General features: G+C 35.3%; 1 protein-coding gene across 1 annotated transcript in view; it reads left to right on the forward strand.

Moving 5' to 3' along the window:
- TRHDE (thyrotropin releasing hormone degrading enzyme) overlaps window positions 1–16696 on the forward strand; it is a 391885-nt gene that overhangs the window by 191634 nt on the left and 183555 nt on the right. Inside the window, exons 4-5 of the mRNA XM_017510084.2 lie at window positions 9433–9587; window positions 12741–12854. Of these exons, the coding sequence (XP_017365573.1) occupies window positions 9433–9587; window positions 12741–12854 (269 nt within the window). The remainder of the gene's footprint in view (window positions 1–9432; window positions 9588–12740; window positions 12855–16696) is intronic.

Below are 16696 nucleotides of genomic sequence, written 5' to 3' on the forward strand. Positions count from 1 at the left end.
ATAAGATATACAGAAATGTGAGAGACCCTTGAGAAATGTGTTTCAACAATAGCCCTCGCAGTAATCCTGCAAAATAGTTGCAATTATATTCATCCTCATTTTACAGGTGAGGAAAATGAGGGGTAGAGAGGATCAGTAATGTGCCCCATTAAGTAGCAGAATTGAGTTCATGTTCTTAATCCCTGCTCTATGCTGTAGCCATTATACTGTGCAGTTGTTGTAGCATATGTACTACATTGTAATTGCCTTCCTGTGTGTCTGTAATATATATGCTTTTTAACTTGTTTGTATGCCCCATTGGTTTTTGAGCTCCATGAAAGTTTAAAGGGACTATGTCTTTACTGTTCAATGTTTATATGCCCAACTTAGATCAGTCTGGCCAGTACTAGGTAATGAGTAAGTATTTTTGGAATAAATAAAAATATACTGTAAATGGAACCTTAATAGGAAGGAATCTTATATTCAACCTGTATTCTTAGAGATAGCAGCAAATCTTTGTTATATAAGGAGTATTAGTCAATTTAAGCTATCACTAGTGGATGGCAATAGGGGTCATTTAATGTCTTTTCTGTGTTCATACCTAATCATGTTTCTTAAACCAAAGACTGTGATTTTGAAAGTAGTAGATGCACAACAAATAATGCACAATATGATGGTGAAGACCAAAGTGGCCCTAATTTTAAAAATTAAAGGGACAAGAAACCGACAAATGCTCCCTGTGCTTATGGGATACATCCTTTGGCATAGAAAGCCTTTTTTCAGGGAAAAAGGAAATCAAGCAACACATGAAAAGCGTTCCTCCATTGCAATTGACAGTAATCAGTAAGTGTCGAGGATAATTGATTGCAGAAATGAAAAAATTCTTTTGAATATGTGGCAGTAGGATCAGCAAAAACACTGACTGCATATTACGGCCTAATGCTAATTCAGGAGAATGCTATGAGTTTGAGAACTTGAAAGCTCAGCTTCTGAATGCAAGTAGTGCTGATGAAAGTTCTGTTATAAGCCACAATGTATAGCTGAAACTAGCCTATTTTGAATGAATGATGCCCCAAAAAAAGTCCATAAGGAAAAAAAAATTATTTTGCTTTAAAGCTTTGAAGGACTGACTCTTAAATTTGGTGGGAATGTATCTAAGGATAGCAAAGTTTAAACTTTTTGTCAAACAAACTGAAAAAGAGTCATTCAGAACCTAAGTTGTTTATGAGTAAAAATCTTGAGAATATACCATTGAAAGGAAGAAAAAGAATGGTAGTTCTCATTTTATAAATATTAGTTATGAATTACTTCTGTAAATTTTATCTTATTGTTACTATTTCAAATGTAGTTTATATTTTTACTAGCCACGTATATTAATCTTCAGAGCAAGACGTTTCATTTTTTATTCTTAAACACCAATGCATATATAAACAGTCTTGAGCAAGAGCCAGTCATGATATAATCAAAGTACAACTTTTTTTTAAAACCTGCTATGCCTTTAAAATTTATTTGTGTCCTTGGATGATAATATGGGCATATCCTATAAAGTTTTTTGGCTCATTCTTAAGTAGGGTCTGTGTTGCTTCAAATCATAAGATAAAATTTCATTTTGAAAATCAAAATCTGTAATGTAACATATTAACCTAACCTTTATCTTTGTTTAAAGATTCCTCTTCCTCTTTTTCCTGAGGCCTATGATGCATTCGATTCCCCAGGATGGGGAAGAACTGGAAAGATCTCAAATAGTGATAGCATTTATCCAGCATTACGTAAGACTAAGTGCTTTACATGGTATAACTCATTTAATCTTCACAGTAACTGCAAGGCGGGTACAGTTAATATCCCCATTTTATCAATAAGAAAGTGAAAGCTGAGTGGTTAAACAATTTCCCAAACCCAGTATGGACTCCACAACTTGCAGCTTTAGACATTATATGCATTGCCTTCTGCCAAGAAGATCTGAGAAGCAGAGCTGAAAAAATAACTTGGAGTGTGATTGAGATGCTACTAGAGTACAACCTGGTGACAGCATTAAAGGTAAAATTCAAAGGGTGAAGTGGGGCAGGACACAGAAGTAAGAGTTAGGTCGGAAGCCTGCGGATTGGAGCACAAGATGGCTTTGGGTTGGAAGAATCAGCATGTGTAGAACCCATCTGTGAATTGTAAGGGAATGCATCTAAGTGATACTTTGCAGAGAAGTAGAGAGGTGATTTAAAAGAGCAGCAGAGTTCTTTACATGGTAGAGTGAAAACAAGGAATTCATGACCAGAACTGTTGAACTGAAGGCCCGTTCCTGAGTGGTATGGATAGTGGTTATACATCTGTTTGGCTTATGATCGCAAGCAAAACTAGTTGTAAGCTATATTTAGCATGACTTGCCATCACAAGGTAACCATTTATTTAGCAATTACTATTTGAATATTAGCTGTGTGCTTGGTACTGTGCTAGCACTGGAAATGTAGCAATTAAGATTAAAACTGCTCTGTCTTCCTGGTTTGGGTTGATGTTTCTGCTTAGATACTAATTTTTTAAAAACTTTCCTTGGTCATTTGATCAAATGTATTCTGCCTCCAACTCTGTTATACTTTAACATATTATATGTAATTTTCATGATAGTCCCCATTGCATCTTCTATTATCTTATTTATTTGTCTATTTGTGTATAATTTGGGCCCCTGCCCTACCTGCTGTCCCCAACCCCTCAAAACCAGAGCATGAGCTTGGAGACAGCAGCATCTTTTCTAGTCTCCTCTGCTAGAACAGAGTAAGTACTTATCAAACTATTGAATGAATGAATGAATGCATGAATGAATGCCTGATTCAAATAAGTATATTACATGTACAGGGAAAACCAGAAAGAACAAATCTATAGAATTTATTCTGTTCTGAAACTACAACTTCTAATATTAATGTATGGCACTTTAGATTTTCTGAGCAAAAAATCTTACATCCCATCAGAGACAAGTGCTGCTTTTCAGGAAAATGCCAGATCCCCTGACTACGTTATGGGCTTGGCAGCAGGTCTGTTTTCTGCGTAGGCATGGAGGGATTGGCTGCTGAGGTGATGCTCCCGAGTTGCTGGGATATTTATTTCTTCAGCATTAAAAATCTTGTCTTCCAGGACTTTCTAGCCCTTTTCACTCAGGATTAAGGTTGAAGCCTGAGGCATTCAGGTTCTGATCTTATTATAGACTTTCTTATGAATCTCAAATTAGCTAAATAAATGGATGACATATCTGGAATGAACTGATAAGTTTGAGTGTGGACAACTGGAAGACAAATTGGCTGGTGAAGAAATATTGCCAGGAAAAGCCAGGACTCTAGGGAGTATGGCTTAGGCAAAAGGAAAAGTATCAAGAGAAACTAGGACAGTTGATAACTATCTGAGGTCACGTATCACAGAGCCTGGAGTGTGAGATTGATCCTGTAGCAGAAAATATCTGAGCTAGAGGATACCAGACTCTTTTGCACTGGAGCCAGGACTTAGAGGAACCCAAAGCTGGGGCAAAGCATCTTATTCTGGACTATCTATCATGACCTGTGAGATCAGAATCTGACTGTGGGAGACAGGAGAGGACTGATATCGTACACATTTTTTTTTGTTAGTGATTATTTAATAATTTGGAAAATATTAGAGTGCATTTCTAGCTTTCAAGGTTATGCATCAGAAGGGTAATAAGGCAACACTTTTATTAATGCTGGAGACTGGATTTCAGTTAGTATATACTATTGAACAGACCTCATTTAGTGATTCTTTGGACCTTTTGCAAGGTTGTAAAGTTTCTCATTGCACGATGTTCGCAGTGTAATGGGGCATTTTATTTTATGGGGGTTAACTTTCCCTAGAGGGCAAAACAGAAAGCTGCAAGGCTTTCTTAACTTTCCTTTAGTATGTACTATTCAGCCAGATTGAAAGCGGGGAGGCTTACACAAGGAGGCACAGCACGTTGGGGGCCTATCAAATAGCAGTCTACTGTAAGATGCTTAGATATTTTCATCTAGTTCTCAAAGAGAGCAGTCTGGGTATGTGGGCGGTGATGGGTAGCAATGAAGTGGATGAGACTACTCAAAGAAAAAAAGTAGTAGAGTGAGTGTCTTAGTCCATTTATGCTAATACCTCAGACTGGGTAATTACCAAATAATAGAAACTTATTTCTCATAATTCTAAAGGCTGAGAAGTTTAAGATAGGGCACAGGCAGGTTTGATGTCTGGTAGGGTCTACTCTCTGCTTTCAGGATGACCTTTTCTTGCTGCATTCTCCAGAGGGGATGAATGTTGTGTCTTCACAGGGCAGAAGAGATCCAAAGGGACCAAGGTAGTTTCCTCCAGTCCTTTTATAATCAATTTATAAGGGTGGAGTCCTTCCGACTTAGTCATTTCGCCAAAGGCCCTACCTTTTAATACCACTGCAATGGAGATTACATTTCAACATGAATTGTGAAGGGTACACATTTAAACCATAGCAGTGAGTAAAATAAAACAACACAGGAGCCACAGATGTAAATCCTGGAAACGTTGATTTTCAAAAGTCAGAGGATGGCAAGAAAATGAAAAACAAAACAAAAAGCAATAACAAGAAGGGCTAATCTGAGAAGTGGAAAAAAAAACATGGATATTCTGTTATTATATACACTAGTCTGCCATATGATAATTCTCAGCAATGCCAAAAAAGATGAAATTGGAGAAGTATCCATGAATTTACTTATTCAGAGCTGTTTTAGGACAGTGTTAAGAATAGAAGGCAAATTATAGTGCATTGAGGGTGAGTAGGAGGCAAACAAGTAGAGCAAGTCAGATTTTTATGTTAATTTATGTTATCACATTCACTAGTATTATATGAATTATTTCCTATTTGTCTATAGTTTTTTGTACTATCCTATTACTTGGAAGCAGACTACTATGCATAAATTTATCAAGGATTTTCTTTGGATTTCCAATTAAATTAGATTCTGAAATATTTGAATTTTATTCTGTTTTCAAGTCATATGAAAGAGTTATGGGTGTACATTTTAATGGATATAGCCTCATAACATATTTTTTTGCAAAAATTAAAATAATTTCATTCATTTTGAATTAATGTCACCTGCCTTAAATATACAAAAGAAATAATATTTTTGTTACTGAGCTTTGTATTTTTTTAATAGCTTCATTCAGGTGCAGTGATTTATAATAAACTGTCCACATTTAAAGTATATAATTTGGTGCCTTAACACATATATACACATAGGAAATTATCACCATAATAAACATATTCATCACTCCCAAAAGTTTCCTGTGCCTATCTTCTAACCCCTCCCATCTTTGCCCCCAGGCAACCTCTGATCTGCCTTCTGACACTATAGATTAGTTTGCATTTTCTGGAATTTTATATAATTGGCCTGAATCATACAGTAGATATGCTTTCTTCTTTTTTACTCCACATAACTATTTTGAGATTCAACCATGTTTTGGACTGTAACTATAGTTCATTTCTTTTTGATGCTGAGTAGTGTTTTCTTTCACAGGTATACCATACTTTATTCACCTATTGACAGAGATTTGAGTTGTTCCTAGTCTGTAGCTACTGGAAATAAGGCTTTTATAAATATTTGTGTACAAATGTTTGTGTGAATATGTGCTTGATGTAGGTGCTTTTTAATTATAAACCTATCATATAAGATTACTTAAGCTGTGAAAACATAAAGCAGAGGCACGATTAAGAATACTTCTCCACAGTTGCTTCAAAAAAATCTAAGTTTCTTCAATACTCTGTTATAAGGTTAGTAGCATACAATGTTTTCTTTGTTTTACCCTACTCTGCCATCTATAAACATGGTTCCTTATTATAAAACTTGTGTGTGTCTAAGTAGCATCTCCTACTACTGATCTGTGATATACTCTATTTAATGACTTTCATTTGACTCTGGCTTCATTTGCTGAAGAGTCCTTGTTTGGTTGATCCGTAATCTTGTTACCCAGCCCTGACTTTTGTGACCTCAAACATCTGGATACCAGCTAGTATGTAACCAATTGCCTGTTTAGGTCACCAATGCTTGTTGTCTTTGTCACCAGCCTCCAATTTCCATTCCATATCTGCTTATGTGTTAGTCAGACTTTTGCTATCTGACAATTGCTCCCAAGTCTACCTTTCTCTTCATTCCAAACTCCCAGACTGCATCTGACTCATATGTGTGAAGTCTTCTTTCTGTGCTATTTGAGCCAATCCAAATCCAAATGTGTGGCTTGTGTATGTTCACTTAGCCTTGAGGACTGACTACTCTTGGCTCCTAGGGGACTACAGCTTAGAGAATTGCCTCTACTTTGTCACAGACTTAGGTCAGAAGGCTTGTTCATTAGTCACATGTTCCTACAAGTAAATGACACCAGACCTGCTATTGTTGTTGCCATCTATTGGTGAAAAAGTTGACACACTGTGGTCCTGTTGTCTGGTTTGTTCATATTTAAATAAGTTGTCTAGGTAAAATCATATGTAAAAATATTTATTTGTTATGAACTTACAATTCATACCAGTTCTCTGATCTGTGTTCCTCCTCTTTATATATTGTAGCCACATCATCCTTCTTTGTCCAGCATACTTGTCTCATTTTCATCTTATGGCCTTTGCATTTGTTGTCCTTAGAATGTACTTCTGATTTCAAACAAACTAGCTTCTACCATTATTCACATTTCAGATGAAATGTGACTACCTTAGAGAGGGCTGTCTTAACCACACCACACCCACCCCACCAATCAGTCACTATCTTACTCTGTTACATTTTCTTTGTAGCATGTATCATTTACTAAATTTCTCATTCATTTATTACTTGTTAAGTGACCTCCTGCATATACTCACATATGAATATAAGCACCATGATGGCAGAGAGCAAGGAGCTTGCAGGACAGACCAAAACAATGTCTATATTGAGCAAAGGAGATGCTCAATGAGTATCTGTTGTACATACGAATTCATAGATTACCTTTTTCTGCTCATTGATATGCTATTTACCTTTTGAAGTCCACCTTAAGTATCATCTCCTTGAAAATCTCCCCCATCAGATTTGCTTTTTCTCTCTCATTGCACTCTTAAATCTTCAATTATTGGCTCATATTTCCTTTTTGTGTGTGTTATAGCTGTTATGCCCTCATGCTTAGTCTAAAATGTAGTGGAACATATGGCTCATATTTGACTTATTTTAATATACATTTCAGACTTAAGACCACAACTGGCCCGGTGTGGTGGCTCATGCCTATAATTCCAGCACTTTGGGAGGCCGAGGTAGTTAAATCACGAGGTCAGGAGTTTGAGACCAGCCTGGTCAACATGGTGAAACCCCATCTCCACTAAAAATACAAAACTTAAGTGGGCATGGTGGTGCATACCTATAGTCCCAGCTGCTTGGGAAGCTGAGGCAGGAGAATCCCTTGAACCTGGGAGGCAGAGATTGCAGTGAGATGAGATATGAGATCACGCCACTGCACTCCAGCCTGGGTGACAGAGCAAGAGTCCATCTTGAGAAAAACGAAAAAAGAAAAAGAAAAACACAACCAATGCTGAGAAGATATTTGTTAAAGTCAGAAATAAAGAAGAATCAACCTTAGTATAAGACTGTTGACTATTTTATTCTTTTTCTTATTTTGAAATATTTAAAGCATGTGGAAAAGAATCAGTAATATTATGATCAGTACCCATATACCTATCGCCAACAATGAAATATTATTATTAAAAATGTCACTGTTTAATTCACTGTGTAATTGTCTTCCATCCTTTTCCCCTCCTTTCTTCCATGAAGGAAACGTGATCCTGACTTTAATGTTTATCACTGCTATGTGTGCGTGTTTTATGTGTGCATTTTGCCATTATTGTGTCTGTGCATGTGTTCGTGTATGTATATCCATTTATAACACATGGTGTTATTCTACTTGTTTTTAAGTAGTGGATGTTATTTTAGGGTCATTTTACTCTTCACTTATTTCCTTGACATTGTCTTTCTCAGTGTCCATGTGGATGTATGTAGTGTTAGAATCTAGTGGTGATATCAATTGTTTTGATTGCTGTGTAATATTTCTTTATATACCTATTTCTCAGTTTCTTTGTCCTTGACCATGCTTAAAAGCACTTAATTTTCCCTTTTCATGTGTACGAACAATACTGTAGTGAACATTCTTGTATAATTTTCTGTTGTGTCATAGCGAGTTACTCCAGGGTTATATGGAGAAGTAGAACTTCCAGGTCAGAGACTGCAAACACTTTGTTTGGCATTGTGATTAAAAGCACAGGTGCTGAACTGGGCTGCTGGGTTCAAATTCTTACCCTGACACTTACTAGTTTTCCCAGGAGGCAATGAGCCCCGGCTATTTTCGACCTGTTTTCATGAGCATGCGTGCCCTACCTCAATCCCTGGCATTAAGTAGTCACCTTGGCTTAGATCCTTTTGGCTCTGGAAGGATCTGTCAGAGTTAATTCCCAGCCGCCACTGCCTGCTTCTGGAGCCAGTGCCCAGCAGGCCTGTGGCTTCACATGCAATTACCACTTTGCGTTTCTGTACCATTTCTGGTCCAGGGAGAGGTTTACTTTTGAGCCTGGAGATGTTTTTAGTTTTCCATTTTAATATTTTATTTATCATCACTATGTCTCTGGAGCAGAGGGAGTACATCAAAACATGAACTCTTTGTGTCGCCATAACCAGAAGTTGATAATACCTCTATGATCTTTTAAAATAAGCACAAATCTTAGAATCATCTAAACACAGATATTTAAAGCTAGAAGGCATTTTAGAGATAATTAAGGCCAATGACCTTATTTCATAGGTGAGGGAATTGCGGCCTTAAGAAATTAAGTGATTTACTGATGTTGCTTAACTAGTTTACAATGACAGAGCCTGACCAGAGCCTGTGGGTTTTCTTAATAGTTTTTTTTTTTTCTGTCATCTCCACTTTGAAAGGTTTCTCTGTAAGATATATAGCATGTAACATGTTACTTTTAGAAGAACTGGAAAAATACACTAGAATTTAAACAATTAGAAAAATAACATCACATTTTAAAACATATAAACTGCTTTCTCTTAGACAATATTGAGGTAAAAATAAGAATATAGTATTTACTGCATTGAGTTGAATGTATTTTCATTAGAAGGCACAACACCTTTGACTCTGTGGGTTCCTGCTGCATTTGATTTCCTTGACTTATGAAATTTATTAGGATGGGCCCATCAATAATGGCACTGATACTTCTAGCTACCTATAACACTGGGCTTGAAAATGAACTGTGATGAATGGATGCGACCAGCATTTGCAGTGATAGCCTATATTTCTGCTGTCATGTAGAAATGACAGGTAGTTCAATTTGCCAAAAAAAAAATCACTAAGTAAAATCAAGTATTCCTTATAATTAGGATTTCTGGACATTTTTAGGATGTAAATTCAGAATCTGGTGTCTTTGTTAAAGCTTTTGGAACTGTTTTATTTTATTTCTAGATCTTTTAGCTGTGCCTAAGCATCCGTATGCTGCTATGGAGAACTGGGGACTAAGTATTTTTGTGGAACAAAGAATACTGCTGGATCCCAGTGTTTCATCTATTTCTTATTTGCTGGATGTCACCATGGTCATTGTTCATGAGATATGTCACCAGGTATGAGAAAAAGAATCAGGTGTAAGTATAATGTGCAAGCTATTGAGAATGATTTTGAATTCCTAGATTAAGAACTAAATTATTATCCTCCCAATTAAGTTTTAATTTTATATAGAACAATATGTAGTTCTTTCTGGAAGATATGCCATTTTTCTCAGATCGTAGCACAAACAAAAACAAACACACTGATTATACTGAGTAGGCAACTGTCAATCCGTTTAGTTGAGGAGTGAGATAGCACTGTTACCCAGCACCCTCTTTGGATCCCTTGTTTAGTCAGTTATCAACCTTGCTTTATTTTCTTGTGATTATTAGTGTGTTTATATGGTAAGTGTGTGATGGTAATGATTTACTGCATCACTGCAAGATGCAGCTGAGTTTTGTGTACATGTCAAAATTTGCTTTTGCTGAAATCAATTTGTTATTCCCCTTTTCCCACCACATAGACACTTAGGAAGCCTTTCACTAACTCAGCCGTAGACTCTTTGTTCTCAAATGATTGATATTTTTTGTCTTGGCATGTTTAGAAATTCATATGTAAATTAACCAATTTTGTAGTGAAGGTAAGATAAAATTAATTTCATTTTGATTTTATGTACTTTCTCATAATGAATGGAAAGTATTAGAGAGATTTTGCAGTGCTCATTTGAATCTTAATTTTAGTGGAAAAATATCACTGAAAATAGACATTCATGCCAATTGAAAGTGATACCTGTCCTGGCAACAGTAATTATGGATAGCTTTAATCTTATAACACCAGAAATCTCATTGTGATACAGTATGATTTCAATACATTATAAACCTCACACCTTTTTAAAAGCTAAAAAAACTAAGGAAAGAGTGATGTGAAAAATGGTATCCGTGAAAGAAGGTAAACCCTTAAATGCTAATAAATGAATACTGACTTGATGTATTGGTCCAGGTCTGATGGCCATTTACCTAAATGTCAGCTTATATATATATTTATTTATTTTTGAGACTGAGTCTCACTATGTCATCCAGGCTGGAGTGCAGTGGTGTGATCTTGGCTCACTGCAAACTTCGGCTCACTGCAACCTTCACCTGCCAGGTTCAAGTGATTCTTCTGCCTCAGCCTCCCAAGTAGCTGGGACTACAGGCGCCCACCACCATGCCCAGCTAACTTTTTTTGTATTTTTAGTAGAGACAGGGGTGTTTTACCATGTTGGCCAGGCTGGTCTCAAACTCCTAACCTCAGGTGATCCACCCACCTTGGGCTCCCCAAATGCTGGTATTACAGGGGGGAGCCACTGTGCCCGGCCCCTGCATGTCAGTTTTTTGCATTGAACCTGTAAAATGTTTGTACCTGCCTTGCTGGCCAGATCTCTCATGTGTGTTTCTCACCTCAGAGACTTAAAGAGATCCTTTGCAGAGATGACTGGGGCTCCTAGTCTGTACTAAAGAGGATGATTTTGACCTAGTATCATATAATTATTTGAGGCAAAAGCAGTTTCTTTTTTGAATACTCCTGTAAATGACAAGTTAGATATATAGGTCTGTTGAAATGAAAGCACACTGATAATGTATAATTGTTTGGAGAACTGGATTTCATTTGTTTCATATTGTAAGTTACTTTCTTGTTATCGCTTACTTTTGGTAGTCCACTTACTATGGGGTAATGAACCAGAAGTTAGTAGAAACACTTAACATAATTTCCATTGTCATTGCCCAATTAATTTCTATGTTACCTTCCCTGCCTACCTATTTGTTGCCAAAATTCTGAAGATAGGTTTTCAAGTTAAAGGAGATACGTGCATTTTTTTATTTAAATAATTATTAAAAAGTTAAACATTTACTTTGTGGTCCTTAACATATTGAGAGCTATTTTTATTTGTATTTCAATGAGAGATCCTCTTGAAGAATAGGTGCTTTATACTGTTACTATTGAAACTGTCAGCCAAGCTTGTTAATGTGGCTCTAATGCCCAGCATGATACTTATCTGCCTTTCTGTACTCTTCCATGCTTTCCTCCTCCTGGTCCACTACGTTCCAGCTGCACAGGTCTTTCTTCTGTTTCTTAAATAGCTCATTCCCATTTAGAGTCTTCACATTAAGGCTAATTATATCTCCCTGGAATTCTCTTTCCCAGGCTTTTCTCATGGCTGGCTCTTCCTTATCACTGAACTGTGCGCTCAAATGTCACTTGCTTAGAGAGAACGTTTTTGCTTTTACAATCTAAAGCAGCTCCTCCATTCCTGTAGCATTTTATTAGGATCTGAAGTTGCGTTGCTCATTTGCCTATTTATTTTTTTATCGTATACCTCCCTTCATCTGCACTACCTCTACAATAAAATGTCAGCTGCATGAGGAGGAATGTTATCTAACTTTTCTTCACTGAATCTTGTCTTTAGGCTATCTCCTGGCATATAATGTATTTTTTTTCTTTTTAATGAGAAAAGAATTCCTTTAACGTTTTCCTGAACTAAGCAAGTTTCTGAGTAATAAATCATGATCTAATCAAAACACCAGTTAAAATAACATTATTTTTCATGAAGGCATCTTACAGAGATTTTTTGGTCTAAATCCTTATTATCATAGAATCATAAGAGTCAAGTGTGAGGGACCTCAAAACCCCTTAGTTTTATCAGTCAGCAAATATGTCTTCTGAATTACCTCTGGCATTAGGGGGTGATGCTTACTCACCTCCTGTGATGAACTACTCACTATCTTTCAAGGCATATTTTCCCATCTTCGGCCATCTCAGTCTGTTAGAGGGTTTTCTGCATTTTCAGCAGACATTTACCCATGCTAATTTCCATTCACTAGTTCTGGTTTGTCCCTTGTAGGGTCATAAGAAACAAGCCTTTCCTATTCTACATAATAGTTCTTCAAATATTTGAAGACAGCTGTCATCAGTTTTTCTCTCCTGAGCTTTCTTCTCCAAGTCAAATATTCTTTTGTGTTTATTGATTATTCTTTTTTGTTTTTCTCTGAATGCATGTATAAAAAAACTAGTGTCACCCAAGTAGTCAAATAAATCAATACAGTCTTGCCATAACACATTTTAAGATCACAAAATCAACTGGAGAATGAATTCCAGTTATAATAATCAAGGTTTAATAGATGTAATTTTAGATAAAAGAGTTTGGGGATAGATTTTATTTTATTTGATGACCATTAATTTTGTTATTGCAGTGGTTTGGTGACCTTGTGACCCCTGTGTGGTGGGAAGACGTATGGCTGAAGGAAGGGTTTGCCCACTACTTTGAATTTGTTGGTACAGATTACCTCTATCCTGGCTGGAACATGGTAAGTGCACTTGAATTATTTGAAACTTTTAGCAAAAGGCTGATCTAGTGTTACATTAGGTTTATATCATCATTGCAGGTGACTAAAAATAACAACTGATGCCTGAAAAAAAAATCAACTGTTCAATAAAATGTAACCAAAAATATAAATGTTAGTATTCCTAAAGAGTTATATTTTATATATTAGGAACTATATATTCTGATTTGCTATTCCTCAGTTTACCTAAATAGAAATATTTTCGATTGTAGTATTTTATAGTAAAGGAAAATTGTCCTTTAAAATAAAAAACTCAAGAGTAATTAATAATATTTTAGATATACAGAATATATCAAACATAGAAATATGAGGACTTGACATCTCATTCATGAGATAAACCATAAAAACAATCTAAAAGATGTGACGTTTTATTGTTGTAGATACATGTATTTTAGGATTAAATGACATAATAAGAGGTCATTACTTTTACTTGTGAAGAGTTATTCATATTATACCTATATTTTAGGACTGTCAGAACTTGAAGAAACTTTTTTGTGACTTAATCTATACTGTTATAGGACATCCTAGAAGAAAAACTAGAGGGAGGGTGTAGTTTTTCTATATGTCTTTCTTTATCAGTTTTTCATTTTATATGAGCTTTCACTGATCAATAAGTGGCTGTGTGATTATTAAATAGAACCCAGGGTATATATATAGTTCTGAAATTCAAATTTTAAATGTATTCTAAGTGGTACTATTAAATTCAGTAAAAATAATTGCGATGTTCCAATATTTATCAACTTCCGAAAGCTCAAATTTTATTTGTGACATAGCATAAGTGACCATATATATGTGTATATATATGCATATATTTAAACCACTTTATTGAGGTAAGATTGACATAGAAAATGCTGTATGTATTTAATGTATGCACCTTGAAAGTTTGTAGATAAGTATATATCCATGAAACAAATGATCACCACAGTCTACACCATAAATGTATTCATCACCTCTAAAAGTTTCTTCCCACCCTCTCTACTTACCGTTATTTGGTGATAAGAACACAACATAAGATCTGCTCTTCAGCAAGTTTTCAGGTGTATGATACAGAATTATTGAATATACACCTTATGCCGTACAGTAGATATCTAGGACTTATTCATCTTGCATGACTGAAGCTTTGTACCCTTTGTCTAATATATCTTTGTTTCCTCTACCCTCAAGCCTCTGGCAACCACCATTCTACTATTTGCTTCCATGAATTTGACTATTTTAGTTTCCTCATTTAAGTGGAATTATGTAGTATTTGTCTGTTTTATCTCACTTGGCATGATGTCCCAAGTTCACTCATGTTGTCACAAATGGCAGAATTTCCTTGCATGCATATACCACGTTTTCTTTATCCATTCGTCAGTGAGTAGATTGCTTCCCTATATATTTTATACTGCTCTCTTTTGATGTTCTAAAGTATTAATAATAAGTCGTTACCTGCGTGTCTGTTATTATTCCAAGTGTAATTTGAAGAACACATAAACCAACATAAAATATGAAGGCATCTGTAAGTCATCATATAACTTCTCTAACATAAATTTAACTGACTCCTGCTGAGTAAAAAAAAAAGTGAAATTACTTTTTTAACAAAAACGTGAAGATAGCAATACCTATCAACATGTTTTAATTATTTTCATGCAATTTTACCTATATTTTATGAAGGCAACATGATTCATTTGCACAAACATACAAGATAAGTTTATTTGATTTATGTGTCTCGATATTTATATATGTACAACATAATTTTAATATCTTCCTTGAAGTGTTTTATTTCATCATTCAAATTAATTAACAATGCTTTTAAATGACTTTGAAGAAAAATCACCAATACAATGTCATAGTATTGAAAGTATTCATTAACAAATGTGTAATTTAAAAATGTAAATGTTTATGGTGACTGAAACATTTCCAAAAGTATCTTTTGGTTTCAGATGACTTTCAACCAACTTTGTTTAAATTTCTCATTTAATTTTTATTATGCTGTGGATTATTACTGATTTATAATTTTATTATGTTTCAATATTAAAAGATGTCCTTATTACAAGTGACATGTTATACATAGGTATTGTTTTTTTTTTTAGCTCATTCTGATACTTGTGATAAAATTCTATTCACTATTATGAAAAATACATCTTAGTAGTCAACAGAATTATTCATGGGGTGAAAACTGACAGCTTTTGATTGTTTTAGCTTGGTATTTATATCTTCAGTTTCAGTGTCCTCATTCAGGATTTTGTCTCTGAAAGATTTTTCATATTTCTTCATCAGTTACATTGTAAATATAGGTCTTCTAGAAAAGCTTTTTATAGGAGGTATTGAAAATGAACACAGAGTGTAAATAGGACAACTGAGACTTTGTTCTTAATTAAACACAGACCGTGCATTAGGAGTATTAAAGACCTTGAGGTGATTCAGATATAAGATTTGATTACTTCTAAATCCATATTTAGTAATTAAGAAATGAAAACTAATGATGGAACAATTACAGTGTCACAGAAAACTCATCCTATTAAAGTAAAAAATGAAAGAATAAACTCTGTTACATTTAATTAGACAGTTAATAGTGAGAAGAAACGTCTTATTATGATGGTTTTTTTCTTTTTCTTTTTTTTTTTTTTTTTNCAGAATCTCGCTTTGTGGCCCAGGCTGGAGTGCAGTGGCACAATCTCTACTCACTGCAACTTCTGCCTCCCAGGTTCAAGTGATTCTCGTGTCCAGCCTTCCAAGTAGCTGGGATTACAGGTGTAAGCCACCACACCTGGCTAATTTTTGTATTTTCAGTATAGACGGCATTTCACCAAATTGGCCAGGATGCTCTTGAACACCTGACCTCAAGTGATTCACTCGCTACAGCCTCCCAAAGTGCTGGGATTACAGGTAATGATGTGTTTTTAAGTTTAGGTTATACAGGTTTAAAATGCTTTCTGATATTTGAATACTTTTGCTTTCTAGTTTGCGGAATACCTCAATATACTAAATCCAGAAACCCATAGAAATAAACTCTATAATGAAATTGCCCCTTCATATATCATTAATACCTTCTTTACAAACAAAATTTTAGGAATAGGGTAGCCACATAAATAAAAGAGGATATTAAATGCCTTGAAGGCTGTGCCAGCATTAATTTTCACAATTACATCAGCAAAAGAGTGAAAGAAATACTCAAAAGAACAAGAGTGATGGCCGTGTCAGCAGTAACTCATATTATTGTGCTACGCCTAAAAGCTTGCCTGTGAGTGCATGGCTTAGGCTTCACTAGACCTGAGCCTGTAATAGAAAAACCAGAATACAGGCTCATGTCAGGAGTAAAGAAATTCAGGAAGTTGACCTCTTTTGTCATTAGTCTCAAAAACAGTGCTGTTCATTTTTAGGCATCAAGTCTCAAATGCTGAAAAACAATTTTATCTGCTAGGGAGACACTATGGCAATCTACCCTCCATGGACTAGCAATAAAGAAACCCAGAATTATATAGTATTGTGAAGGAAGCCCTTGTTCTGACTTAGGCCAATATACTTTGCTTAACTGTTAGTAAAATCTTAGTTGTATGTATGTGTGTTTTCAGAGCCAGTTATAATACAGAAGTAACCAGTTTTTACATGAGGAATACTAAATAGAATAAAATGATCACAATATACATTTTTGTGATAATTTTGCTCTCTAGTAAACTAATCATGTTTGCCATTTTGTAGTTATGAGGTTTTACAGGCATTATGATATAAGTCAGGGGACTAGATTGGAAATAAGAAGCTCAGATTCCAAGAAAGGCATTTCCCCTTTCTAACTCATCCTTATCATTTGAAAAATGGGAGAATTA

Source organism: Cebus imitator, unplaced genomic scaffold (assembly GCF_001604975.1).
Source record: "Cebus imitator isolate Cc_AM_T3 unplaced genomic scaffold, Cebus_imitator-1.0 Scaffold429, whole genome shotgun sequence".
Taxonomy (NCBI): Eukaryota; Metazoa; Chordata; class Mammalia; order Primates; family Cebidae; genus Cebus; species Cebus imitator.